This window comes from Exophiala spinifera (genome assembly GCF_000836115.1).
Source record: "Exophiala spinifera strain CBS 89968 unplaced genomic scaffold supercont1.1, whole genome shotgun sequence".
In the NCBI taxonomy this organism is placed as follows: domain Eukaryota; kingdom Fungi; phylum Ascomycota; class Eurotiomycetes; order Chaetothyriales; family Herpotrichiellaceae; genus Exophiala; species Exophiala spinifera.
In genome coordinates, this window is record NW_015622513.1 from 5757401 (window position 1) to 5784234 (window position 26834).

At 50.4% G+C, this 26834-nt stretch overlaps 12 protein-coding genes across 12 annotated transcripts; 5 read left to right on the top strand and 7 right to left on the bottom strand.

The window, feature by feature from the left end:
• Positions 1 to 841: 841 nt before the first annotated feature.
• On the bottom strand, positions 842 to 2353 carry PV08_02111 (uncharacterized protein; the record flags this gene model as incomplete). The annotated part of the gene is made up of 1 exon (XM_016376471.1): positions 842 to 2353. One exon carries the CDS (start codon positions 2351 to 2353, stop codon positions 842 to 844), a length of 1512 nt encoding a protein of 503 aa, XP_016241747.1.
• Positions 2354 to 3495: 1142 nt separating this feature from the next.
• On the top strand, positions 3496 to 3768 carry PV08_02112 (uncharacterized protein; the record flags this gene model as incomplete). The annotated part of the gene is made up of 2 exons (XM_016376472.1): positions 3496 to 3593; positions 3633 to 3768. The coding sequence occupies 2 exons, from the start codon at positions 3496 to 3498 to the stop codon at positions 3766 to 3768; spliced, it is 234 nt and encodes a 77-aa protein (XP_016241748.1).
• A 1456-nt stretch (positions 3769 to 5224) lies between these two features.
• Positions 5225 to 8167, top strand: PV08_02113 (uncharacterized protein; the record flags this gene model as incomplete). The annotated part of the gene is made up of 3 exons (XM_016376473.1): positions 5225 to 5758; positions 5806 to 6747; positions 6800 to 8167. The coding sequence occupies 3 exons, from the start codon at positions 5225 to 5227 to the stop codon at positions 8165 to 8167; spliced, it is 2844 nt and encodes a 947-aa protein (XP_016241749.1).
• Positions 8168 to 9337: 1170 nt separating this feature from the next.
• Positions 9338 to 9943, bottom strand: PV08_02114 (uncharacterized protein; the record flags this gene model as incomplete). Its single annotated transcript, XM_016376474.1, has 2 exons — positions 9338 to 9829; positions 9878 to 9943. The coding sequence occupies 2 exons, from the start codon at positions 9941 to 9943 to the stop codon at positions 9338 to 9340; spliced, it is 558 nt and encodes a 185-aa protein (XP_016241750.1).
• A 2278-nt stretch (positions 9944 to 12221) lies between these two features.
• PV08_02115 (uncharacterized protein) lies at positions 12222 to 13035 on the top strand (the record flags this gene model as incomplete). The annotated part of the gene is made up of 2 exons (XM_016376475.1): positions 12222 to 12595; positions 12645 to 13035. 2 exons carry the CDS (start codon positions 12222 to 12224, stop codon positions 13033 to 13035), a joined length of 765 nt encoding a protein of 254 aa, XP_016241751.1.
• A 505-nt stretch (positions 13036 to 13540) lies between these two features.
• Positions 13541 to 15990, bottom strand: PV08_02116 (uncharacterized protein; the record flags this gene model as incomplete). The annotated part of the gene is made up of 2 exons (XM_016376476.1): positions 13541 to 15797; positions 15848 to 15990. 2 exons carry the CDS (start codon positions 15988 to 15990, stop codon positions 13541 to 13543), a joined length of 2400 nt encoding a protein of 799 aa, XP_016241752.1.
• An 896-nt stretch (positions 15991 to 16886) lies between these two features.
• PV08_02117 (uncharacterized protein) lies at positions 16887 to 18271 on the top strand (the record flags this gene model as incomplete). Its single annotated transcript, XM_016376477.1, has 3 exons — positions 16887 to 16937; positions 16986 to 17867; positions 17918 to 18271. 3 exons carry the CDS (start codon positions 16887 to 16889, stop codon positions 18269 to 18271), a joined length of 1287 nt encoding a protein of 428 aa, XP_016241753.1.
• A 1612-nt stretch (positions 18272 to 19883) lies between these two features.
• PV08_02118 (ribosomal protein S12) lies at positions 19884 to 20592 on the bottom strand (the record flags this gene model as incomplete). The annotated part of the gene is made up of 2 exons (XM_016376478.1): positions 19884 to 19952; positions 20110 to 20592. 2 exons carry the CDS (start codon positions 20590 to 20592, stop codon positions 19884 to 19886), a joined length of 552 nt encoding a protein of 183 aa, XP_016241754.1.
• Positions 20593 to 21009: 417 nt separating this feature from the next.
• On the bottom strand, positions 21010 to 21663 carry PV08_02119 (uncharacterized protein; the record flags this gene model as incomplete). The annotated part of the gene is made up of 1 exon (XM_016376479.1): positions 21010 to 21663. One exon carries the CDS (start codon positions 21661 to 21663, stop codon positions 21010 to 21012), a length of 654 nt encoding a protein of 217 aa, XP_016241755.1.
• Positions 21664 to 22379: 716 nt separating this feature from the next.
• PV08_02120 (uncharacterized protein) lies at positions 22380 to 23502 on the bottom strand (the record flags this gene model as incomplete). The annotated part of the gene is made up of 3 exons (XM_016376480.1): positions 22380 to 22578; positions 22664 to 23180; positions 23277 to 23502. The coding sequence occupies 3 exons, from the start codon at positions 23500 to 23502 to the stop codon at positions 22380 to 22382; spliced, it is 942 nt and encodes a 313-aa protein (XP_016241756.1).
• Positions 23503 to 24441: 939 nt separating this feature from the next.
• PV08_02121 (uncharacterized protein) lies at positions 24442 to 25505 on the top strand (the record flags this gene model as incomplete). The annotated part of the gene is made up of 2 exons (XM_016376481.1): positions 24442 to 24866; positions 24920 to 25505. 2 exons carry the CDS (start codon positions 24442 to 24444, stop codon positions 25503 to 25505), a joined length of 1011 nt encoding a protein of 336 aa, XP_016241757.1.
• A 44-nt stretch (positions 25506 to 25549) lies between these two features.
• Positions 25550 to 26344, bottom strand: PV08_02122 (uncharacterized protein; the record flags this gene model as incomplete). The annotated part of the gene is made up of 1 exon (XM_016376482.1): positions 25550 to 26344. One exon carries the CDS (start codon positions 26342 to 26344, stop codon positions 25550 to 25552), a length of 795 nt encoding a protein of 264 aa, XP_016241758.1.
• Between the last annotated feature and the right edge of the window lie 490 nt (positions 26345 to 26834).

Consider the following 26834-nt stretch of genomic DNA (forward strand, 5'->3'; position numbering starts at 1 on the left):
ACCAGTCTCTCTTTTCTCATCCTCCATACTGAAAATGTCAACGAGCCAAGGAGTGATCAAATGGTACAACTGCCAGAAGGGATTTGGATTCCTTGTACTCAGTGGATCAGCGATTGATCTATTCTTTCACATTACCGATCTGGTCAATCCGGCAGACAGTTCCAACATCGCCGATGGTGTCGCTGTGTCATTTACAATCAAGGAGACTTTAAAGGGTCTGGAGGCGTTCAATATCAGGATTATCTAGTATCCGGTTGATCGGTACGTAAATTAATCTTTGGCCACGATCTGTCTAATGCTATCAGCTCTCAACAGGAGAAGAACTAGCATTTCATCCATGCTCTTGTGCATGGAGCATTAGGAGGCCCTGCGCTCGGCCAAGGAGTAGTCAAGTGGTGTTAAGAAACACAATAGCCCACAGTCAAAAGGTTTACCTCCCGACCCGACAAGGCAAAGTCCCAAGAGGACAGCATGGGGAATTTCGTGAAGGTCGGGGTGCCCAGAATTGTGATACTCTGCCAAGTATAGAAATCAATGCTCATGAAAATTATCTCAATGTTTTCTGTCTTATGCGCAAGTTTTACATTATGAACTTGTAAGAATCACTATTTAACTGGTAGATTTTCGAATCATTGGCAAAAGTATGCCATTGCTACCATACTTACCCAGCTCTTTCATCGATTGAAAGATGCTCATATTAATGTATATGGATCAGCGGGTAAATGCCTCGTTATTTTGCCATGTTTTCAGATACCGATACAGAGCGCTATGGACGAATGTTGAAGTCGAACACATCTGGTGAATGCAACGAAAGGGCTATAAAACCCGACTGATCGGAATATCAAAATATTCCACGCAGCTTGATATCGGCTATCGCCTTCTCGGGAGAAGACTTTCGAGCCAGAAGGAATCCTTGGAGGTCTGCTAGGCCATAGCGACTCTCCGGGACCAAGGCAGCGAATTCATCGGACAAGTTGGAAATTCTTTTCGAATCATTCGACGTCACTGTGAGGGGAAACTTGCTGATATTTTGGGCGCTGCCTGAGGGGTGAGGAGAATATATACGCCAGAATAGTTCACGAGCTTGGGGTCTTGACGCCAATCTGAACTGGACCTGATAGTCCACCCTACCTGGCCGAATGAGTGCGTCATCCAATCTCTCGCGGTAATTGGTTGTCAGGACAAGAACACGGCCCTCAGAAGCCGACACCCCGTCAATGGCATTCAGCAAACAGGACAGAGAAATCGGGCTTCTAGCAGTGCCTGTCCTCAAAGCAGAATGCTCTCTCGTAGTCAATGTTCCACACTCGTCGATCTCCTGAGCAGGTTCTGATATCGGGCGAGTAATCCCAGCGCAGTCGACGTCCTCCAGTAACACGATGCAGAAACGTGGGAGCTGCATAAATAATGAGATAAGGCTGTCTTCAGTATGACTGGCATCCATCAGAGACGTGGTGTAAATATCGAGCCCGAAGTGTCCAGCGAGGGCAGTGGCGAAGCTTGTTTTCCCCGAACCGCTCGGCCCATAGAAAAGATATCCCCGTCGGTAAGGAATCCCATGGTTTGCATACCAGCTTGCGGCGTTCGGATTGAGAAATTCAGCTATATCTGCAATGACGTTGTCCTTCAGGCCCTTATCCAGGTAGACTGTATCCATCGGTCGCGCCTGTCTTAGGCCCAATCGAGACCAAATGCTTCGCCCAGGATACAGCTGCATAGAGCGAAAGACAACTGTCTGTGTCAGTTCACGCTCGTGCTGTCGCTTCAAGGCTAGAAAAAATAGTTCTTTGATGGGTGACGTGGAGAACCCAAGTGTGGTTATCTTCATTGTCTCAGCAACGCGCGTCGAAACGCTTCCACCTATTACTGAAGCAGACTGACGCTCTTCACGTAGTAATTGGAAAATTCTACCACCGTGTAAGAACCAATGTATTCCTGCAGAGGGCTCAAACTCGATAGATGCGTTTCTCGTGGCCGAGGTTGCGATCCTGAATGTCTTGGAGACTGCGGATTCGTCCAGAACGTTTGGAGGATTGGAGTTTTCGGAAAGATTGCCAGCGGTAACCGCTTGTAAAGACAGAGACCGCTTCAAGCTTCTTTGTTCACTCAACCAGGCCGTGAGAGCATTGTATATATCATCCTGTGAATGCACTACAATCGATGCTGAGAACCACTTAAACACTTGTTGCAAAAGATAGCCGACTGCCCAAGACGTCACCAAGAAGAGGACCGTGCAGTATATCAGGATTTGCAGATGAGGCAAGCTTTCGAGTCCGGATTTAGCGATGATGGATTTGAGACTCGTGGAAACTCCAGGGAAGAAAATGTTAAGGAGAATAAGGGGTATATCCATCTGGAACACAGTTCTCAATGACTTTCTCTGTAGAGGTGCAAATAATACAGGTGATGAAGAGACCACTGTTCTATTCCTCTGATTGTAGGTCTCTGAAGGTCGTTGAGCAGATACGCTTCTCTCAATATTGCGCATATTTCTTACCGAAGCGCCAGGTGACTATAGCAGGATCACACGAGATCTGTAATCATGGAGCAGGAGACTTTCCGGGATGTTTTCAGGGCCAAAACTACACTAGGAACGCGGTCTCTGACTATCCAACGTCAGCACCATAATGGAAGTTGACAATCATTGACTCCTCGCTATCGTAGCGAAATCGCTATTCAAGAGCCCACTTTTGCTGGTTACTAAACCCTGCAGACCAGTATGCTTCCACCCGCAGCTATTGATTTGTCAGGGAGGGCGGCACCGATTCCTATTCAAGGTCAGTTCCTCATCCTCCATACTGCTAATCCGAAATACCCCTGTCTCATCGATAAGGTGCCATATACTGCCGCTGATGTGCCCGAGACTGTTAGCATACGTAGGCTACTCGACCGAACCATTCTTCTTTTTTTTTTATTGCTATTGTCTTTGGTGCCCAGTCAACGTGATCGTATCACGCGCATAGCTCAGGTACGCTAGTTTTCTTCCCTAGGATCATCCGGCCGTGGAAATCCCATTCTTGACATCGCGCTCCACCGCTTGATCTGACTTGCTAAGCTGAATCAGAAGCCTAATATGGGTTGCACAAGGTTGTAACTGAGCAGAAGATCATCTCAGGGCTGCAAAGTGCGTTGGGCATGATGTCGCTCTTCAACTCAGTCTGTATCTTCAAAGGAAAACTCCGGACAACAGCGACACGTGCCAAATTCCACGACTCTGCTGATATCCGTTAGCTAGAAAGTCGCAGCCCAGATCCCCTGAAGGTGTAGCGCAGTGTTTTCAATCCTAGCGATACTTGTCATGCCCTGAAGAGGTGTCCGGAGTTAGTGCCAAATATGTCTTCTGTTTTGAACATAGTTTCACCAGGGACCCCCAATGTCTCCACAGAATACAAAAAGGCTTTCCTCGGTTCGATGACGTTGATGGCACCAGCTTGTGTTGCTCAGTGACCTAGGCAAAGGTATCAAGAAAGATAAAAATCCTTTCTCCGAAGGACCATGGCAGAGAAGCATGTTACCATCACGAAATTATTCGAGACCTTCACGGTCGAGCAGATTGCAAATATTCTAGCCCTGTCACTCCTCTTTCAGTATTTGTGCGCCCCCGTTTGCAGTGGGTAGGATCCATTGCCCAGGATTCGCCTTGAGCAACTCGTTGATGGCATGACTACAGCTCAACAATGGTGCAAGGAAACCTTGTTCGACGAGAGTCAGGCACAACATGTTTTAGACCTCGAAAACAGCAAGAAGGACAAGGTTGATCATTCTTGAGGAACCTTGTCCCTTGCGATATCCCTGATCACAAGTGTGCTACTCGTGTCACTGACTATAAGCGATGGGATTGACTTTGGTTTTGCTTGGAAGTACACTGAAACCCTTTAAATCACTGAAATGAGATTCAAAACCTAAGGCAGCCGCACCAATCTTTAAGGTGTCCAGACTTCTGGAATACAAAGAGAATGCTCTTTGAGGAGCTGAAGGAAAATCGATCAAAGTCGATATCCCAGATCATCGTTACCACTGTACACGGGCCTCATCTACGGGACCGATGGGACGATGGCCAATCATGGTTGAGGAAGAATACTTCATGGACTTTTGACGGGAGATGCGCCCAGAGGGTTGTCGCCGCTGGATGTGGAAAGAGACCTCGCACTGGGGGGCCCCGAGGCCGTGATCTGGCATTTCCGTGACGAGAACCAGTCGTGCATGCCAGTTGCTGGTGAGGACAGGTATACAGACATTGATGACACCGACCAGCCAATGAGATCTTTCTGTAACTCTCTGGTGCCTCCAGAGGGTTCAGATGTTGAGCAACGATTAGTCTGGGTTAGTAGATTCCTCATATCCAGACCAATAAAGGAGGGGGTTACTCGGTGGATACGATCATAAGTTACTCGGACACAGCCGCATTGACGTACCTTCAACGAGTTCACCAATATTGTCTCATGCAGAAATAAGGTGGTTGAGAATAGACGTGACACGCTCTTTTCCGCATCTGATAACTCAGCTGGGTCTTCGCGTAGAAGTCGCCAAAGCCGGCCTCGCAGATGAGAATAATTTAAGGGACGTGGTGTATCTGGATCTACAGCGGTTGGGCTACCAATCGGTAAATTGTTCGCTGGCGTAAGGAGATGAACAAGGAGAGAAAGCCTGGAATCCCAATGGTCGAAGTCGACCATGGCCTTCATATGGCGCACACCAGTCAGGGGCCGTCGTCGCGCTTCGCTTATCCCCTAATTTCAACCAAGACTGAGTGCAACCGCGTTCCCTGACGTTGTCATGCCCTGCAATTGGTCTGATTCGTAACATCTGGGCAAAACTCTGGAAGCGCCCAGATATCGCTCAGGAAGCAGAGGGGCGGGCGGCTAATTTGAATGGGAAGGTCCATGTAGCTGCAATCAAGAAGGCCGGTGGAGAAGCTGTTTCTTCTGTAAGTCAGACGGGTCTCGAAAAGGTCTACCTGATCTATGCTACCTCAGGATGAGGAAGCTGCTTCATGCACACAAAATAGGAAAGTGGCTTGAGAGCTCAACAAAGCGGCCTCTCTGGGTGCAGGCTGTTCCTGCGCCGCCTTGTCTCCGCCACAACATCGCTTCATATTCCCGTCCGTCCCTATATCTAAGTTAGGACTGCATGAAGCCCTCGGAACGCCAACATGTCTTATCAAAAGACCCTCAGCATCGTCCGTACTGCTTGGCGATAGACTATCCTCAAACCGGCTTCGAAGATGGCAGCGGCACACCTCAAGACGCAAATCCTCCAAGCGAAAATTCACCCCATCGGTGTGCCGTGGAGCGCTTTCATGCCCGAAGGATCTCTGTCTGCAATCCTCGACATTCAAACTGTGACCGAAGCACTGGCTGATCCCACATTCAGCATTCCACCCCACAAGCTCGACGATGCGGCAATTATTGTCGTTGAACAAGGAATGAAAGTTTTCTCGATATTGTTGGAGCTGAATTGCGAGAAGTATCTCTCCGCTTGCATCGAAAACAATTGCTTGGATTCCAGCCTGACAATAGCGGAAACCATCCTGGCCGACATACTCTCCCCAGAGGTGGCTCCGCACTTCTACCGACTTCAATTCCAGTACAAAGCATATACCCTCCAACGCAGCACTTTTCACAGGAACCTCCAAGAAATGCATGTTCTTCCGTACGTTAAACAGAAGAGGATTGGTGGTGGTGGCTATTCTACAGTCTACGAAGTTGAAATCCATCCTGCTCACCAGAATCTTGTCCCGCCATCGAAAATTTCAGGGGTTTGTAACTCTTCCTAGCACATCGCTTATCAGCTAACCTTTCGCAGGTGGTAAGAGCTGTCAGGAAAGAGCTGGACCCTGATGCACAAGACAAGTCGACGGAGGCCGAGTTGCTTTTCGTTCTCAGAAGCCTGAGGCACCCGAATATTGTGGAATTGTTGACTTATTACACTCAACATGGCGTTACAAACCTTCTGTTCCTCCCCGCCGATTCGGATCTCCACTGTCTGCTCCAGAGTCCAAGCCGACCTGAACACTTTCAATCTGACTTCGCATTCTTCAACGCTATGAGAGGCCTAGTGAGCGGTTTATCGTACCTCCACAGCTTTCGTCCCAGACCAGAGCAATCCAGCGCTCCGAATCAGGCTACCATGCACGGATATCATAACGATATAAAGCCAAGGAACATCCTGGTTCGTGGGCCCGACTTTATACTGGCTGATTTCGGCACAGCGAAGCTAAAGGACGCCCTGGAAGAGACCAGCACTTCTTGGAAGAACACTACTTATGAATATGGTGGTCCCGAATGTAGGGATCCGAAGACGTGGCTTCACGGTCGTGTGAGCCGAGCCAATGATGTATGGTCTTTCAGCTGCGTGTCAGCGGAAGTTGCAGTTTACATGGTCAGAGGAAAGGATGGGGTCTTGCAGTTTCGAGAGGCTCGAGTACACGACGGCGAGTATGGACCCCAGCGGTGCTTTCATGACGGAGTTTCGTTAAGCCCTGGCACTGATAGCTATCTCCGATCGATTGCGGATGCGGACACCTTTTCCTGCATGGGGGAACTGCTTCAGTTGCTGGGGAAAGCCTTCCAATCCAAGCCCGAGAGTCGTCCCAAGGCAGAAGGCATGGAGGTTGGATTCTCCCGCATCACGATACGCTCGGTCTTGGAAGCTCTGAAAAGAGCTATTGAAGATGATTTAAAAACTGTAGGGTTAGTTGGTCGTGGCGTTTTTTTAGCTCGACTTTCCCTGGAGTATAACCGTCTTGTGGCATGGGGAGGGAGCTTGGGTCTTATCCCTATTTCTCTTGAGCAAAAAGACTTCGACAGCCAAGTTCACACGCATACATCGAACTTTTACGCCACCCTTCAGCGCATTTATAGGTGGCCCACAGTTCGAAAAGCCCGAAGACGACCAAGATTTCAGGCTGAACACGATACAACAAGCCGTCGACGACCTCCTGAAGCCTCTATCAGACCACACGAGACTCTCAATCGATCAGACATTCTGCGTGCTCGCGGCACACAGCCGACCAGCCAGATCTCTGCAAGAAATATCAGCTTTTGATTTCGCTACACCCGAGGTCAGCGATGTTGATGCTGTCGCTGCCATGAAATACATGTCTCTACTCTTGCAAAGACAGAAGAGTGCTTCATCCGACAGTCCCCGATTGCAGTCGTCCTTATTGCGGAAGGATCCCAAGCCCACAGACTTAAGCTTGCGTCCCGAAATCTACTACTACACCTACGGACACCAAGAGGGTGAAGAGTGGAAAACTCTCGTCGAGAAGGTTCCCTACTGGGTGAAGAAGATTCCGGACAGCTGCGGCCCAGAGTTCCCCAAAGCCATCGAATCCATGTTCCGTCGCGTTTCCGATCTCGTGGAAGTTCTGAGAACACACCCCAGGCCATCCGGACTTCGGGTGCTTGATTGTCTAGGGTCCTGTCACGATGCTGACAGAAAGTGTTTCCAACTGGTCTTTGCATTACCTGTCACCGAGACTCTGCCAATCAGACTAAATAAACTCTTCCAGCACGGCAGCTCGCGTCTTTTGGCCGCTGGGCACAGAATGAAGCTAATGCTAGCGAAAACGCTGGTGACTTGCGTCCAAAGCATCCACACCATAGGCTGGGTGCACAAGAGCATCTCATCCCTGAATGTTTTATTGTTTCCAGCCGCTGAACGTCGTTTCGAAACTATCGATTTTAGCGCTCCTTATCTCGTCGGGTTTGGCTCTAGCCGCAAGAGCAAAGGGGACGAGTATACCCAAGGCCCTGTCCTGAACGACTCAATTGCCGAGTACTTACACCCGGATTATCGACTCAAGCGCTCTATTGCAAAGCGAGCGCACGACTACTACTCTGTGGGTCTTCTACTATTGGAGATTGGATTGTGGTATTCACTCAGTAACATCTATGACAATACAGAGTTTCGGCAACATTCGCCGGACGAGCTACGAGAAGAATACATTAGGCTGTGCCATCGCAGACTTGAAGACGCGATGGGAAAACCCTACCAACAAGCCGTTTTGAGCTGCCTACTTTTTGATTCTTCCGAGTCGGATGACGGCGAGGGAGATGTAGAAGTTGAGCAAGTCCAACGCGACCAGCTGGACTTTCAAAAGCATGTTGCTGACCCATTGAACAAGTGCTTTGAGTATTGTGAGGCTCTCGGAATCAAATCTTGAGTCCGCCTAAGCTCTGGGCGAGACAGCTCCTCCCTGACCGCAAGGTCTACACTCATTGGTATCATCTGCTATCCACACAGAATATCTCCTAGCCAACTCCCACGTGGCCCTGGCTCAAGTCCCTTTCACCTCCTCATCTTTTTCTGCACCGACAGTTGCTGATCCTGCAATCCTCAGCCTTTGTCACACGCAGCTGCGAGCAACATCCCCGTAGAATAGGTAGTTGACCGACACACTGTAGCCTCGGTATTACTCACCCTTGTCAGCTTCTCTGGAAGCACGAGCCTGTATTCGTCATCAATATGCTGAGAGATAGCACCATCGTCAGTTAATTCCGTTCACAAATTATGGAGCCGACAAGGCCAACAATGCTCAAGGCAGAGCGCAAACGTACACTGATCTGAAATCTACCTCGTCCGAACAGCCGATTCAGTAGAGCAATCAGAGCTGCACTATCGATATAGCGAGCGTCGAGGGTTTGGACTTTGGGCATTGTCGAAATTCTGAACGTTCAATCGTGGGATCCAATGCTTTGATTGACTTGAGAGAGAGAATGAGGGAATAGAGAATGCCGCCCTCGAATGATGGACGTGAAGTTGCACCTTTATATCTTCAACCTCTGCTTGCATGGTAGCTTAGTTGCTTTTGCGGCAACCCCAGCAAAACGGCGGCGGAATCAGAACTGTGCATTGACTGCGGTGTGATTGGCAGACGCCAACCTCGCCATATGTTGTAACTAAATGCATGCGGCTGGCGGTTGCAGAACGCATTTTACAGGCCTTCAATCAGACTGCGGCGCCTATTTGGTTCTCTTTCTTCATTTGGCCCGGGTCCAGGAGGCAACTTGCCGTGGTGCACCTCTAGGGAACCCCCCTAGAGCCTCTTCTGAAACCCTCGTTGAAACTCGACGGTCTGGAGAATGAGATGACCTTTAGGTCACCGCCACGACGTGGTCAGCAGGGTGAGCTGGCTCAGCCGAGCCTAAGCTGACGTTGAGTCGGCCACGAAGCAAGCTTAAGCAAAAGGGGCGCGAGGTCACGTGGGATGGAATGGAGGTGGACGTCGAGATTCCCGAGCTGAAATAGATTAACTGTGCGCACAGTCTGGGTCAGGAGGTTTTGCTCTCGGTACCTGCCTATAGCTCCAGGCGTTTTATCCGTTTCCTGTTCGTTATGTTGTCGAACTAGAGGTGTCCAGAGTAGTTATCAGCTGCCCTATGGCCACGTCCCAGAGCTGGATGATGTGGTTCATTAAGCCCGTCGCCATCAGTCTGCTATCTGGCGAGAAGGCGACAGCTTTAACCAAGGATAGGCACTGAAGTGTGGTCTTCATCTGCCATGTAGCAGCGTCCCATAGCCGCACAGTCTCGTCACACGATCCTGAAGCCACTAGCATACCATTCGGCGAGAAGGTCACGGTGTCGACCCATCCCGAATGACCCTCAAGCGTGGTTAAAACTCCATCCCATATTTCTATCACTTCCGGTGCTCTCTTGATCCAGTCAGGCCTCTTCTTTCCGACCTCTGCACGAAAAATGCTTTCTTTTGGCGCAAACAGTAGCCCTGATATATATATTTGGAGCGGTGCTTGATCCATCATGCGTCGATATCTCAGTGCGAATTTCCATGCCTCATGAACGAAGTTTGTCAAGCTACTATCTCCCTATTTGATATGTCAGTATAGGCCTATTTAATCTCTCTAAATGCTTACCTTTGCCCAATTTTGAAGTGTGATTAACGTGCGAATAGCTTTCGATACCTCGCCAACAAGACTCATAGCCTCCAGCCAGTGAAGGATATGTGTTTTGAGAAAGTTGTCGACATTAGTCGTAATTGTTTGGTGTGTTTGGCTTTTTTCCAGAGGGTAAACCCAGTAGCGGCATGTATACTGGACCTCAGGTGGTAGGCTATTTTCTATGATCTGACTGTCGATTTCAGAACATAAAATGCCAGACTCTTGGAGGCTGCATATGTCCCGTTTTAATGACGTAGATAGTAGCTTGATACAACAGTCAGCTAACATCTGATGCGCTTGTTGTTGATCAACCCAAAAGTATGCATCGTAGCACCTTTCTCTATCAAGAAGGAAGTCGCGAAATGAAGGATGATGTAGACGCAAGCTGTGGGTTTTATCCCTTGGAATATCTAGAACAGCATGGACACTTCCCAGTACCTGTTCTCCTTGGTCTTCTTCCTCTTTTGGAAGAGAGAGTAGTTTCCAAAGTGATTTAGCTGGAAGAGGTGACGAGAGAACAACTATGCTCCCGAGAATCTTTCTTAGTAAACCCGAAATATCGATAACTTCTTGCGCAGTTGGTGGTACAGAGTCGAGGTCACGGTCCGAGTCAAGGGAACGTCCTAGGATGGTCAAATATATCTGGTCCAGATGGCCCTCGGGTGTCGAAGCATCACTGGTGAGTAATGTGTATAGCCATTGCTTGAAGATTAGCGCTTGACGGACAGAGACATACGAGAGACTAGCCCAGAAACAGAGTATACTCGCGTTCCGGATTAAAGCTCTGACTATGCTCTCCAGACGAGTGGCGTATGGCCCGTGGACACGGTCACCTGCTGGAGTAGTAGATACCGGGTCTCCAAGGATGGTGTGCAGTCTTCTCCTGGCAGATGGGCCGTTTCTAATAAATCGACAGGCAATCGCGGCCCAGATGAAAAGCCTACCGGCTTTCCTTACAAGTTGCTTGATGAGACATCCTCTTCTGGTCGGATTGAGGTAAGACGGTCTTTGAAAAAAATCGAGATGTCTTTGTCAACGATGTCAGCCTCAATGTCGTGTAGTATGAGCTGGTTTTCATCAGGTAGAAATCGCGAGAACCCATTTTGGATCGTTTTTTAGGTCCGACTTGTGATCAAAATCAGCAGCGGTGGACAATCGAGTTGTTCAACCTCTCTCAAAAGCAAAAACACTTGATCAATGCCAGTCTCAGTGTTGCACTCATCAAGCGCATCAACTACGATGACTGGTGGTGAGTGCTTGCCCAGTGTTGAGAGCGGTTTGGCAATGAGTTCCCACCATTGGACTTTGAGGAAACAATTGACGATGTCTCTGTTCTTGCACACAGCATCCTCCAGTCGCTCTCGGAAAATCGGCGATGTTGTTGCTATTTGATTGGCGATTGTAGTGACAAACTTGACCGCATTTCGAGTGTCGCCACCACCTGTCGAGAAAAAATAGCTGGCCACTAGTCGGTGCCTTTCCTCATAATATTCACGCGCGACCGTGCGCGCTATAGTTGACTTTCCTGTGCCTACCAAACCGCTGAGCCAGAATACTTTCCTCTTTTCTTCTCCACCGATCCATGATCTGATTTTGGCAAGGACATTAGCTCGAGTGCCCGGTAGGCAGCCGTCTTATTTATCGAGTGCGTTGAAGAGAGCACTTGGTGCGTAAGGGAGTGCGTCGAGCCGGCTGTGGGGTGTGAAGTACCCACGCTCAGCCTGCACAATACTAACGCGCGAGTGATCGGCCCGCAAGTCGGCAACATGCTGGGTGTAGGTCGTCATTAGTATAACCACCCGTCGCGTTGTGAGACGGCCAAAAGTAAAGGTAAACCGGCTCGGGAGATCGGTACCCTGCGGGACACAATAACTGACGCAGATCAAAGGAATTGCCAGGCAGAGGAAGAATGATGCCGAGGCCGACGACGCTAAGTGGTGGTGCAAGCCTTGCGCTGTTTCTACAACTGGTTCCGCGGGATGCATCACATCCACACTCCGGTTGGCCATCGCGTTGGGCAGCAGCGTCAAGACACGCATCTTGAAATCAATTGCTGAAGTTGAGTTAGCCCCGTGATTGCGTTGTCAGCCGTGCAGTACGCAAAACTTTCCAGCATCTCCCTCGACTATCAGGTTTATTTTTTGCAACGACCAGACTCGTACTCTGTCAGGCGTGATTTCAACACAATCAGCATCGCAGATGTCGACTTTTGATCTCCAAACCATGAGTATCCCTACATCAAGCAGCACCTGGACAGCGTAATTTCACCCTGAAATCATGCCAGGGCTTGAAATGGCCGCAGGAATCATCGGAATCACTGATGTTGCTCTACGAAGCACCCAAGGCCTGTACGAGTTTTTTCCAGGAGGTGCAAGACGCAGGCGAGCAATTGCCACAGATACGGAGCGAGATTTCCTACCTTCAACATAATTTGTCTAGCCTAAGGTTCTTGTCCGAAGCCGACGAAGACACAATAAATGAAGCTAAGGCGACAGGCATCATCCAGAGCATGAATGAATGTGGGGTCGTTTGTGACAAGTTTACCAGGCAGTTGACTAGATGGACTAGTAGCGGCGTGGACAGAATTCGCGGGAAGCTGAAGTTCAAGCTGCACGGTGCGCAGATCGCGAAGGCTAGGACTAGGCTCTGGGCCACGGCGAGGATGTTAGAGATGACAATAGGAATCTTGACACTGTACGGCGACAGCGCTGATGATCGAGCGATGTGCTAAATAGCCCACCAGGAAACTAGTCGCCAAGTCCCAGAGTGAGCGTGCTACGGAAAAATCCCTCTTGCAGCAAGCGATTCATGGCTGGAAACGTCAGGCTGAGAAAGACCAAGAGAATGTCTCAGCGAGTCTGAGGGCTCTAGGAGACTCCGATGACAGCGGAGTAATCGATGAGCTTGAAGATGAAGAAATCGTGCTCAAGCAGTTTGTGGAAACAAGTTCTCAAACACTGGAGCAAATTCGAGCGATCAAGCTAAACCAGACGATCACTTACATCAAGGGTGACGATTCTCGATTCGAGCTTGGGATGCCGGTTACCGTTGTCGACAAAGTCGCTCAGCAAACCATCACCCATGTGGAAGGCAATAAATCAGTGTTCAGATTGGGCATTTTCAAAGAAGCTTGAGGTTTGATGATAATCGCACATTTGTACGGGAAGAAAGATGAGTTAAAATAGAGTTGGCGTGAAAGTCGGGAGACATCGAGATAGGGCGAATTAAAGTGGCCCCAATTCAATCTGGAGATTCTCACCATGTCCCACTTATGGCGGATGTTCATTATGAACACCAACAGCTGAATCGGTATAGTGGTAATGGTCAAAGCGTCGTAGATGGTCAATCCGCCCCAGCATCGGTTAACTTAGTTAGGACGCATGACTTACCTCACCGGCCACTGGGAACCTTGGGCGTCTATTACGATATGAAGATCCGACAGGGTGTGGCTGCTACGCTCCAGCTGAAGACCATGCAATTCAAACACGGGTTCTCTATCGGTACACCAGTGTAGGTTACCTCAACAGGGGCGAGCAAGCTTTTGCGAACAGTCAGAGCCCGACGTTGCTTTTCAAGAATATATGAACAATAACTGCAATGAACTATTTCCTGCCTCTGTCTCTCGTTCTATAAGAGATTTTATCCAAGCATCTCCACGTCAAGCCCGATGGCCCTCATGAACAAGTTGACGTTCCCAAGTCTAACACTAGACATCTCTGCCGGTAAAGTTTTGCTTTGTTGAACCGTCTCCATCACTCTGTCCTTGACTCCAATCACTAGTCGCTGCTGTTGTTCTGGGCTGGCTCCGATGCCCACCGCGGCCAAGAATTGCCAGACATACATGTCATCACCGGCATTGACGGCCGCAGGGAAGATTGAGCCCAAAACAGGCTCCAGCATATCAAAGAGACGGTTGTATAGCGTCGTCCATTGCTGCCATTCCTCGTCAGAAACACCACCGGATTCCTTGACAATCTCTGCGCGAGTCAAAAGCATCGTCAACATGGCGACACCGATTTTGGTGTGTGCAACTTGAACAACATTAGTGTGATCGATCAGCAAGCCGAGCAGGCCAACAATGATATTGATCGGTGCCTCGCTGACATATTGCATCAGACAAGGCATGACAGTTTGTGAGAAAAGGTCAATCTCTTCGCGCACTGCTGGCGATGGCTGGGATTCTCCAGGGGCAAGACGAGCGTCTCTAATGACATCCAGCTGATCGAGATGGACGACGATCATGGTTAAGATGGTTACTCGTTGCTCTTGATCGATTTGATGGAACACCCGAGGAATAGCCTTCTTGCCTTTGGCGAACGACAGGAAAGCAATGAAGGGATGTGTCACTAAGGAACCAGGCACAATTGGTTCTAAAATCTTCAAATCCTGCCACAGCTTTGCGTTAAGCTGCTGCATCGTTTGCCGCCATTCAAGCTGGGTTTGGATTGAGTCCGCGTCTCCCTCGGTCGGTGGTGGAGGCATCTGCCGGACATTGTCCTCAAGACGCATCAAAGTGGAATAGACCGCTTCAATATTCTTGAGTATTGTCTTCCGGTCACTTGGTGCACCCTCCTTTGAAGTGGTCGGTCGTCCATCTGTGTTCTCCTGTCTCCTGATATTGAGTAGCGGCTTTGGTGTCTTGGCATTGCTGAACGAAATCTTTCCTAGACTTCCTTCGATGATCAATTGTTTGTTCTTTGGCTTCAACTTGGCGGCTTCAACAGCGCGTTGCACCTGTTGTTGCATTCTCTGCATGTGGTTGTCTGCGACTATCTGTTGCTTTCTACCACGGACGCGATTTCCGGTCTGGAACAGATAAGTTTGTGCAAAGTGGCCCAGGGGTTGGGTGGGATGCTGTCTGGGAGCGCCGCGTATCTGGCTATAGACCTGATAGTAAAAGTCCTCGTTAAGGGCGGCTTCAGGATCAGCATCTGCGGAGTTTCCAGTTGCTGCGACCAATTGCTGAAGTTGAATTCGGGTAATGAAGTTCTTATCTTGCGGCGTCATCAAGCCATTTCCCTTGGAAAGTATGAAGATCTTGTGGTTACGCTTGGCTCTCTTCGCATCTTCCTCCAAGTAAGCCCTTCGCTGTTCTTCGGACAAATCCATCAACTGCTGAGGATGTGTTATGACAGGGTGGCCTCCAGGCCCCATTGGTGGCACACGATCTAAACTCGGCTGTGGTAAGTGTCGAGCTCGATTGGGGTTCTGGAGGATCTGGAGAGGCTGTTGCGCTCGTTGTTGAGGCTGTGACGGCATGCGATTGTGGCGTTTCTGTGGACTTGACGAAGGAGGTGGTGGGGGTGGGGGTTGATGAACTGGTCCTGGAGGTGGCATCTGCGGGAATGGCTGCGGGGGAGGAGGCTGCATATGCTGAGGAGGGAATTGGTATGGCTGATGCATGGGAAACGGTGGTAGCTGCTGCTGCTGCTGTTGTTGTTGTTGCGCAAGGAGTGCAGCTTCAACTTCTTCGAGACTCATCATCTTGGGAGGTTCAGCCACAGGCGCAGGGGCAGGGGCAACAGGTCGAGCTGTGCTGATGCGGTCCTCTGTCGCCTGAGGCGCTACTTGTGCTTTCGAACTCCATGCCCCCGATTTGGCCTGGATATCTGGAATATAACCTGGATCTTGATATTTCTCATAGCCAGTTCTCTTTGGTTTTGGGGCTTGCGTGGGAGCTGCCACGGGGGCACCAGGATGCTGCAAGCTATAGCGCACATGCTCTTGCTCGAAAGCGTCCGAAACTTGGGCGGTTTTCCCGAAGAAATCAAAATCTTTCCCTGTGCCCCGGCCACTTCCACCCTCTGCGCCGCCACCAAAGGTATCGTCATTGAAATCGTCGCCGGTCTCTTCGAGTTGGTCGCCGAGGCCGTCGTAGGTATCTTCGAAGTCAATACTAAAAAAGAGAGTCAGCGCGAGGGTCAATCCGTCCGAGTGGCGCCTTACATTTCCTGTTCGTCGTCGTGAAATGCCTGCAGTTTACGAGCTTTTGCAACTTCGTTGAAAGGATTACTGTGCTCGAAGATTCCCTTGCTGGCTCCGCCGGGCTTGTCTCTCGGCAGAGACGTGTCAAAGCCGAAGAAGGACATGGCGTCGTAAGACCACGACAAAGGTCGAGTATTGTTGACTCTGTGCGAGCGTCTAGCTGTTTACACCGTCGCTACCCCACTCCGTCTCTGTCCTCGAGTGAGTGAGCAGTAGGGCATACATTCAGTAAGAACAAAATTGTTTGAGGTCAGACAAGCATCCAAGGCTTCTCGAGAGATTGTCGCCGAAGGTCGTAAATCCAACGGAGGCAAGGTGTAGTAGGATGTGTGGCTCAAAGGTCGGATGAGGATTACAGTGGTGATCTAATTCGACCTCCGAAAACTGAGGGAGGAGTGAGTGGTCGAGGCTGCACAGCACGTGATTGTGCGAGAGGACGAGTACGCTTAGGGACTAGCAGGGGGTGCTTAGATAATGAAGCCTAGTGCGCCTACGGCGCAGGTGCTAAGAGCCTAGGAGGACGCCCAGGGAGCCCGGGGAGGGCCTGGACCCCTACGAAACCTATACCTGCGCAAGGAACCCAGCTGGCCTATCGGCGGCAGACACGGCCATCGCCTTTTTTAAGAAACTTGTTACACGTCTCCCCGGCTTGCGCGTCGCTCTCCTTTTACCGTTCATCATCTTGCAACCTTGGGAATTTTGGACCCAGCCAGCCCGGACACGACATCACATTGTGCTACCTGCTTGATCTCCTCTTCTCTTTCATTCACTTAGCCGGGGGAGGCGACTTTCATTGTTTGCCCATTATATCTATTGTGTCTTCCTTGTCCGGACTCCGTGAGCCTGGGCCTGATGCCAACCTGTTGATACTGCCCACCGCCCGTTCGGAGGCCACCACCTCATCCATATTGCACTTTATTCCTACAACGGCCTAGAGCACCCTATCACACCATAATACGATCTTCGTTTCTGATCGACTCCTTTTCTCAGAACTTCTAACATGGCGGGTGGCTCAGGGAGGATCGCCAGGTATCTGGTGGTTGCGTTGGTCGTACGTAAAACCGGACGAGAATACAAGACGTTGTCCTGACTTCCCTAGTGCCTCGCCATCTTCTATTTTGTTTCTACCTCCTCGTTATCTTCCTATGCGCAGCCTCTCGCTGAGCAAGCTGCTGAGAAATTCTCCTGGGAAAAACCGAATTCAGACAGTTCGAAAGCCGAGTACGATGCGATCGCCGATGCCTTCCACTCTGACGCATCCGATGGTACCAGCAGTGTACAAGACACCAAACCTCTAGCATCCTTGACTCCTAATATCACCCCTCTCACTCCCTCGGAGCTATCTCCGCCGGCCCCCGGCGAGCGTGTCAACGCAACCTTCGTCACGCTCGCAAGGAATTCAGACATTTGGGAAATTGCTCGCTCAATCAGACAAGTCGAAGACAGGTTCAACAGGAACTACAACTACGACTGGGTGTTCCTGAACGACAAGCCGTTCGATGACACTTTCAAGAAAGTCACCACTTCCTTGGTGTCGGGGAAAACACACTACGGAGAGATTCCCGTCGAGCACTGGTCGTTCCCATCCTGGATCGACCAGAAGAAAGCCGAAGCTGTCAGAGAGGACATGCGCCGGAGAAAGATCATCTACGGGGACTCCGTCAGCTACCGACACATGTGCAGATTCGAATCTGGTTTTTTCTTCCGTCACCCACTGCTCCATCAATTCGAGTATTATTGGAGAGTTGAGCCAAGCGTCGAGCTTTTCTGCGACGTACACTATGATCCATTCCGCTACATGAAGGACAACAAGAAGAAGTACAGCTTTGTTCTGAGTTTGTACGAATATGTCGAGACTATTCCGACCCTATGGGACAGCACCAAGAAGTTTATCAAGGCTCATCCCGAGCACATTGCAAAGGACAACTCTATGGGGTTTCTCAGTGACGATGGTGGTGAGACATACAACAAATGTCATTTCGTAAGTGATGATTTCTTTGCTTCAGCTGCTTGTTTTTGACAATGCTGTAGTGGTCCAACTTTGAAATCGGCAACCTTGACTGGCTCCGATCAAAACCTTACATCGATTTCTTCGAGTCTCTCGACAAGGATGGTGGATTCTTCTACGAGAGATGGGGTGATGCTCCGGTGCATTCGATCGCGGCTAGTCTCCTTCTCAACAAGGACGAGATCCATTTCTTCAACGACATCGCATATTACCACATTCCTTTTACACATTGTCCAACTGGGGAAGATCTCCGCCTCAAGCTCCGTTGCCACTGCAACCCTGGCGACAACTTTGACTGGAAGGGGTATTCGTGTACCTCCCGGTTTTTCGAATTGAACAAATTGGAAAAACCAGTGGGCTGGATGGATCAAGTCTGACTAGCCGGGGAAGACGGCGAGTCGGGGTTAAGCATCAGTCTCACCAAGGAAATCTGGCAGTACTCGTGCATCTCCTTCTTTGTCAGCTTGGGTATTCTCTTGGCCTTGCTAAAGATTCCAAGGACGAGACGCAGGCTGCTGGCTGCTGCCGAACGCTTGGCCGAATGGCATGAAAGGGGGACCCGGCAAAACGACGATTAGTTTCGGCCAAACCGAGTCTCTCTCTCTAACGAAAGTTGAAAGTTAGTGGAAGTCATCTAGAGATCTCATTATCAGGGTGTGACTCTGCCGGTTGTGCTTCTTGGACGATAATTTTAACCGGGGATGACCATAGTCGGACGACAGAACAATTTCGACATTGACTGGTACCTACCTGGCTTGTACCACCTTTTACGACGGATGGAGACTGAGATCACATCCTTGTTCGTTCTTGTTGCTTTTTTTGAGACGATTGGTCGCACGCTGAAACGGGGCCATGGCTCCGTCGCACATGCAAAAGCGGTGGATTCTCACCGAAAACGGAACAGCACTGCACTGCATTGCATTGCGTGGTTATGAATTGATATGAAGCGCGTTTGGATCAATAGCTGTGTAAATAGTGTACGGAGAATTCAAAAGGACGTTTTGGAGGCCTGGCTTTGGCTTTTGCCCATCTTTCTTTCTTTCTTTGCCTCAAGAACTCCGAGATACATGCTCTGTTCTCCTATTTTGGGGGCCCCTTTTTGCTCCGTTCATGAGCAGCGTAACGTGTAATATTCAAGGGGAACTGTTCTGTATATAGGTAGCGAGATGGATAGACCTGTAATAGCGTAAAGCATCAAGGCCACGGTTTTGCGAGAAGAGAAAAAGAGCCATCGACGAATAAACAGGTGACCTTATTATATCTCATCTGAATCTCTAAGTTAGCCCCCGTTGACCGGGGACCACCTTTCTCCTGCGAGTGCGGAACAACTGCTACTTGTACAACGTGGAACCACCTCACAAAAAGCAACTGTCACATGGTGTGAACTGAAACTTGAATAGTCAATGCGAATAAAAAATGAGATGGTACAATATCAGGCAGATACGCTGGTCTTGTACTTTTGGTATATGGAGCAGCCGCTTATCATCGACGAAGTAGACCCTGGTATGCGGTAGACATGGACCTGGGTGCCTTCTAACCTAGCTGATTCTATAGCATCGTCGAACACTTATACCACATGCCCTCAAGAGTCTCATCAAGCCCTGCTTCAAAACATCCAGCCGGGCCCGAGTCTCCAGGCGGGAAAAGGAAACCTAAACCCAGGGTGGTTCCAACAGCCTGGTCCTGCTGCATCTTCAATTTCGACTCTGGGACACCATGAGAAATATTTTGTTTATTGATAAACCGGGGGACCAATATGAACATCTCTCAATCTCAAGATTTAACATTGTTCGTGCCCCCCTTTATCCAATTCCTCCCTGGTCCCAAGCTCGCTCAATTGTTGTCTCTTGGGAATCTGTACATTCTCTCCGCGGAGTGACATTTTGTAGAGAAAGCGCAAAACCACGCTGAGAGTGTTTATTTTCGACGGTTAGCGGTCGTAATGCTGCTGTTGTTACATTTCCGAGATGATCGGTCCTTTTTGACATTTTACACGGCGGCCTTGGGCTTTTTCGTGCCATATTTACTTCGACTGCACGCTCGACTCGGTACACCGCCCTAAGTAATTCACAGAGTTCACGTCAGCCTAAGATTCTTATGCTTTTCCCGCCTTTTTTCGTTTCTTGATTTCCCGGTCCACGCGAAAAAACGCACATAACCCCCCAACACACCTGGACAAACGGTGCGTGCAAAGGCCAAAAACGGGAAAACTCACCAGGTCAAAAGCACCTCTGACAAGATGGTATCTCACACCAGGACAATCCTGGGAGCGGCCACCGCGCACCAGAACCACGCTGTGCTGTTGCACGTTGTGTCCTTCGCCGGGGATGTACGCGGACACAATCTTCCCGTTGGACAGGCGCACCTTGGCCGTCTTGCGCTGGCCGGAGTTGGGCTTCTTGGGCTTCGTGATGCCCACCTTCAGGCACACGCCTTTCATCTCCGGACGGTTCTCGGCGGCCAGGGCTGGCGAGACGGCGTGGCGGGCTTTCTTTGGCCGGCGGCCCTGCGTGCGCACTTGGTTGAGGGTCATGGATCGCGTGGCGGTGCTGGAGAACGGGTGCGTGCGAGAGAGTTGTGAGATGGGCGTTGCGCTTCGGAGGATGGGAGACGGGGAGTAGGTTGTGGTTTTGGCGAGTGAGAGCCGCGTGAGGGCGCGGAAGGTGTGCAGCGCACCGAGCGAGGGGATCGGCGGCATCTTGAACGTCGGAGGTAGGAGGAGATTTTGTGTTGAGAGGGAGGTGGAGGGAGGATGGAGGGAGGAGTTCGTCGGGATACTGCACGACAACGATTGATAGTGCTTGTTGTTAGAGCTCGAAAATTGTAGGATAATCGATGGCACGTGACTTGTATTTCCGTTGACCAATGATACAGAGAATCGTTCAGCCTTGTAGCCTTGTGGCCTCCCTTTTCCTGACCCTCGAGCACTCATCGCATTCGCAAAACAGTATGTTTGAGTATCTGTCTACATTGGCGACTGTGTTCTATAACTCTTATCTTTTGCCGTTCATCGCCTGACAACTCATAGTTTTGTCATAGAGCCAGATGTGCCATCTAAGCCTAGGCAGGTTCCTTCTATCCGGAATTCGGCCACAGACTCTTCAACGTCTAAAGTCTACCGCTCCTGTATGCGATGTTTTCTCAAATCCTTCCAGTACCAAACTTCATCCACCGGCCGTCCATCTTTCGGACTAATTCCGTACTCCCTGACGATGCCCAACCTTTCATAGCCCAGCCTGGGATAGACTTTGTCCGCTTCGCTTCCCACCGAAGTGTCGAGCATGAGATTCCATCGGTCATGGGCCAGGGCAACATCTTCCAGCTTGACCAGCATCCGTTTCGCTATGCCGCGTTGGCGATGCAGTGGCGAGACGAACAGTTTCTGGACAACGGCTCTGAACGGGCCCGTCTGGCTGAATGGCGTAGACAGGGTCACGACGCCTGAAACCTCAAGTCCGTTCTCCAGGAGGGGCCACCCGCGACCTTCACTGGCCCAAGGCGCCGCGAGGTCCATGCTGCTGCGCTCCGAGACCTCGCTGACTTGGATGACGATGTGTCTTGCTCCCGTCGTGACTTCGTCAAATCGCTGCCGCCACCAACTAGTCATAAGGTCGTAGGAGAGCGGTGGGAGAAACGTGGCGAGGGTGTAGTCGTTCAGGATGCATGTTGCGTGAAGGTGGACTACGCTGGACACTATCGTCGAGATTTCTGGCGTGGTTGCGCCGATGAGGTGGATGCCGGGGCTCAGATTCGTCGTGGTGGTCGACATTGTGTTCGTCTCTTTGCCAGACGAGCAGCCCTCACTATCTCGGACCGTAGGTACCCGTAGTCCGAGTATACAACGCCTGTGCGAATAGCAGGCTGTCTTTATAGAAAACGCCACAAGGGAAGCCTCGGGCCAAATCCACCGAGAGTGAGTCACCCTCAGCGGCTACATGTCGACTAGTCACAATGTTACCTTCTGGCTGTGTGTACGACAAATAACTGATAACCCAGGGCAGGCAGGTTGGCAGCTTCGGATGAGTTCTCTAAATGGCGCAATCCACCCGCAGGGCGTAAAATGATACGTGGACATGGAGGGAAAAGGAAGGTGGATGCGGACATCCCAGGCTACATCGAGTACAGCACTGCGAAAAGAGCGAGTCCGGAAACGCGATTTGGCGGAGATTGTTGATAAGATTTCTTTTCTCTTCGTTTGATACGCGGGTTGTTCACTGGCCCAAACTCAAGATCACCTCGCCGGCTCTCGTCAACGCGCACCACAAGAGCTTCTTTCCATTCTACATTACACGTTATATTTATTGCGGCCAACAAAGATTGCAACTACTATGCAGAATGAAACATAACGAATGTACGGCATGCTTTGATATCGATTAGGGAGGCTACTTCGACCCTTCATCTATGTATTCCGTGGAGGTTCATATCACGCATGACCGGCGCCACAGATTCATTCGCTGTGCTGATCGAAAGAAGGCCGGTCCGGGATCAGCCCTGCATCTCTATTCCCCCGGTTCCATGAATGACCTCTCCCGTGAAATAACTCGCCAGCGGACTCGCAAGAAACACGTACGCAGTCGCAACCTCGATCGGCATTCCTGGTCTTTGAAGCGGTGCCTCAGAAACGCCCAAGCTGTCCATGGCCTCAGGTGGGTTTCCCTTTGTCGCGGGTTGAAGAGGCGTCCATCTAGTTGGTACAGTTACGAATTAGCACTTCTCCGGATCCAGATACCCAGGCAATCCGCGCGACGGTATAGGATGTTTCCTCTTACATGATGCCCGGAGCCACAGCGTTGACCCTTATTCCCTTCGGTGCGAGCTGCTGAGCCAGACTCCTCGTGAAGGTCGAGATGGCGCCCTTGGTCGAAGAGTAGTCCACCAGTTTCGGATTGCCCATGTACGCGGCGACACTGCACGAGTTGACAATACTGCACCCTCGCTTCATGTGCGGCAAGGCGAACTTGGTCATGGCGAACATGCTGAGCACGTTGGTGCGGAACGTCCTCTCCACCACGCCCAGGTCGATCTGTGAATGGTCCTCACAGATTTCCTGCATGGCAGCGTTGTTCACCAGCACACTCAATTTGCCGAATTTGCTCAAGTGCGCGTCAATCGCTTTGCGACAGTTGTCTTCAGACGTGATGTCGAGAGCGAGGAGTTGGCATTGTCGACCAGCTTTTTCGATTTGGGACTTTGTCCATTTCGCATCAGGTTCTTCTTCTTCGAGGTACACGATGGTGATGTCGGCGCCTTCGCGGGCCATGAGAATCGCTACGCTTCGACCGATGCCTGAACGACGCAAGTGTCAAATATGTCAGCGGTCACACTTCATCCTCACAAGATGGTCGACAGACGTGGTGTGTCAATGGGTAGTGGTGATCTGACCTGAATCGCCGCCAGTGATCAAGACAGCCTTGTCCTTGAGCAGGCCGCGGCCCTCGTAGTCCTTTAAGTAAGGTGAAGTGCCCTCGTCGTCCCAGAACTCGAGTTGAGTCCAGTTTGCGCCTGGCTCGAGCTTCGCATCTAGACCTTTACTGCCTTCTTGGTCTTGCTTCTTGAGCGAGGTGGATGGATAGGCCGTCGGAGGGCCTTGTTGAGGTTTGTCGGACATTGTCTCGGGTTGACTTCGCCAATTCCAATTGTGTACTTTGTGGTCTGCAAGAACAATTCACAAGGCCAAATATTGGGTCATCTCTTCTCAATGCTCATTTCTTTTCAATCACCTGCAAACTTCAAGCGCGTCCACGGTCATGATTGTCTGGTATGACATCAAGAACGGGCGACGATGGAGATTGTCCGAATGCGTCATACATGGTACCCAAGTTTCAAGTCATGACTGGATGAGAAACCTCCAGTGATGGAATTGTGTTCCCGGCAAATAAGAACTTGACCTTTTGGATCCTCGAGTACTTGAGCTCCCTGGGGGTCAATGGACTTACTCTTCGAATCTGAGTGGGCATCATATGGTGGGACTGCCATTGTTTATGTCGGGAATGGCGATATCAAGGGTAGCAGTAAAGGCGTGGTCTTCCTGATAGAATTAGGATGATGGTAAACGCGGCTCATTGTTGCAAGGATCTTCAAATATAGTTGCTGTGCTACTCGGATCTGCGCGGAAAAGCTTCCCGCCTCCAACTTCACATCCAGATCATTAACTGGGAATAGCTCGAAGAAAGCTACAGATTGCTGGATGGCGAGTATGATTCAGCATACATACATATCTTGGTACCTACATCCGTACCTTACATACTCCTTTATTGTTGGGGGAACCGCATGCTATTGTCGCTGAAGTACAGGGTTCGTCGTTGGATGAATTCCGGAACAGTGTCAACTTCTGATACTCTGGGGGACATCTTGGTGACTTCAACCTCTACTGTTGGACATCATGACTACGGCCCTCGCCCTAGCTTCCCAAATTATTGGGTTCATATCCTTTGGAATCACCCTTGCTACATTACTCGGTTTGTACTGGCCCTTCTCGTTAACGTGAAAGTCCGTCCATTCCTCACAATCTATCGTTTCAGGTGTCTATCGAGACCTCATATCGACCATGCGCAATGCAGACACGCTCATTCCGATCATGCTGGGCAACCTGCGTCAAGAGATCCAAGCAGAACAAGCCTTACTTCGGCAACGTGCCCGAGAAGGCGACCCGTACTCCGTGTTCTCCAACGGGCGACGGAGACGATCTCGGCGCAAGGCGCGGGAGGTGACCGAGCTATTGGAAACCACCCTCAACGGCATGTGGCAGCAGTTTCGCAATATAGAACGCCCGTTCCTCATCAGGAATCCAGTGCGCGCTGAAGAGGTTCAGAGAGGCGACTGGTGGGGAGAAAGTGACGTGGAAGAGAAGCCCTACGCGAAACCCAGCTCGAATGAAAAGCAGACCACCAACCGTATCGGCATGGTAGAAGCTGGCCTGGCTCCCGGCACCGAGAGGTATTATAGGACTGACTTGGTCCATCGTTTCATCTGGTACGGAAGTCTCCGACTGCCTAGCATACTCTGAACTGATCCGAAAATGTTAGGTGGCAAAGCCAGTCGTCCGTGGTCAGTATGCTCAACCAGGTCCAGCGGCTTCAGATTCGAAGGATCGAAAGAGACACATTCGAAGCAGACGAGTTGGTGAAACGATGTTTAGCAATACTTGATCGACGAGGTGGTGGTGGAACATGTCGTAAACGTGGAGGCAGCAGCTCTGGTAGCGACGATAGACGTGGAGGGGGCGGCGGTGGTCTCGCGAGTCGTAGGGGTAGTATGGCCTCAAGACCGGGCAGTGTAAGAGCTTTCAAACGCCGAGCTGATGGAGGCGGCGCTCGGGTTAGAGAACTTGAACAGAAGGAAGTGGTTAGAAGAAAGCCTGAACCAGAGACCGTATCCCGAGCTGCCGACGCAAGCAACACGGCCCGACGAAGAAGTTCTCAGCCACGGTTCGATTATGAAGTTGTCCAACCTGGAAGGATATATGTCGACGTCGAGGACGGTGGAATACGAGAAGTTGTCGAATATGTCGACCCCACCAATTCCAGGCGTGCCCGAAGAGACAGCTATCTAGAAAGGGGCCGCGATTCTTCTAGGCTACGGGACTCGAGCCGAGAACGAAGAAGGGGTTGAGTGGCGGTTGACACATAACATCGGTGTTGGGGACCAGGGCTCGCTCACATTTTCCTCCAGGCAAGAAATTCTTCCTCAAGATGAGCCTTTAGCTGTTGAAACTTGTTCCCAAACAATCTCCCGCACCGCCAGCATTTGTACTCTTTCTTCAGGTTGCTGTTCTGGTAACTCGTGCTCCGTCTTATGTCGTCTTCCGCCAGGGGAAAGTCCTCCAGAGGGATAAAGAAGTCGGTGTTGAAGCTGTTGTAGTGTTTTTGATGCTTTAGGCGATCAGAATGCATGTCTCGACTGATGATGTGGATATGAAGATGGTTCATAGATGGATGAGCGTGGATGCCGACTTTGAATTCCTTTGCAAAATCTCTGCCAGGTGGAAGCTCATCAGGTATCTCGTCGCCCTCCATTGCGGCGATGCGCTCCTTGCAAGAGTCCGAATAAGAGCTGAGTTGCCGTGATAATTCGGACGCCGCCAACTCCAAGGCCTCACTAGCTTCTGTCTTCATCATCTTCAAAAATTCGGCATCATTCAAAGCATCACGGGGATGCATATCTCGCTTGACCGGATCTCTTGGGAGCAACAGCAGATGTACAGTAGCCTTGGGAAACGCGTCGCGGAGCAGGACGACTCGCTCGTTGAAGCTGATGACCACATTTGGTGCGAATTTGGCTGGATCTAGAATGTATGCCAGCAAGCCATTGCGAATGTCGTAGGGATTGCGATGCTTTCCAGCCTTCGAAACCTCTGGTTTTGGCTGTTTGGCCTTTGGCGACATCAACTCGGAAAAGGCGTTGCGCTTACCGAATGAAGCCTTGGCCTCAGAGGGTTTCTCTTCTTCCATGATGTCGGAGATGAAGCGTAGGAGTATCCAAGGGATGTTCGAGAGTTTGCGTACAGAACACCCTCAGGAGAAAAGCATTTGTACCAAGAGAGTCCGGTCGAAGCAGTTATTGAACTTGATATGACCACTCCATGAATTTTGGACTCCCTGGCATGACTTGGCCTACGGTTTCACGTCTATGCCAAAGCCACACCTCAAGTCACCGGAGCGAGAATACCTGTTGAAGATCTGTTGGCTTTTAGTGAGTCAATGGCTTGTTAACTACGGGACATACAAAGGTCGAACGGAACAACAACAATATCAGAACCAAATCTTGGCTCGTTCCGTCCACAAAAAAACGAACATCAGAAAGGCAATGCTGATAAGATTAACACGTAAGAGTATATAAGTTCTGTCCTGGAATAGCACGCCTGATGGCTGCGAAGAATCGCTCCCGAGCCAATTTTCTGCTAGACAACATAGCAAGACTCTCTCGCACACCAAGGGAATC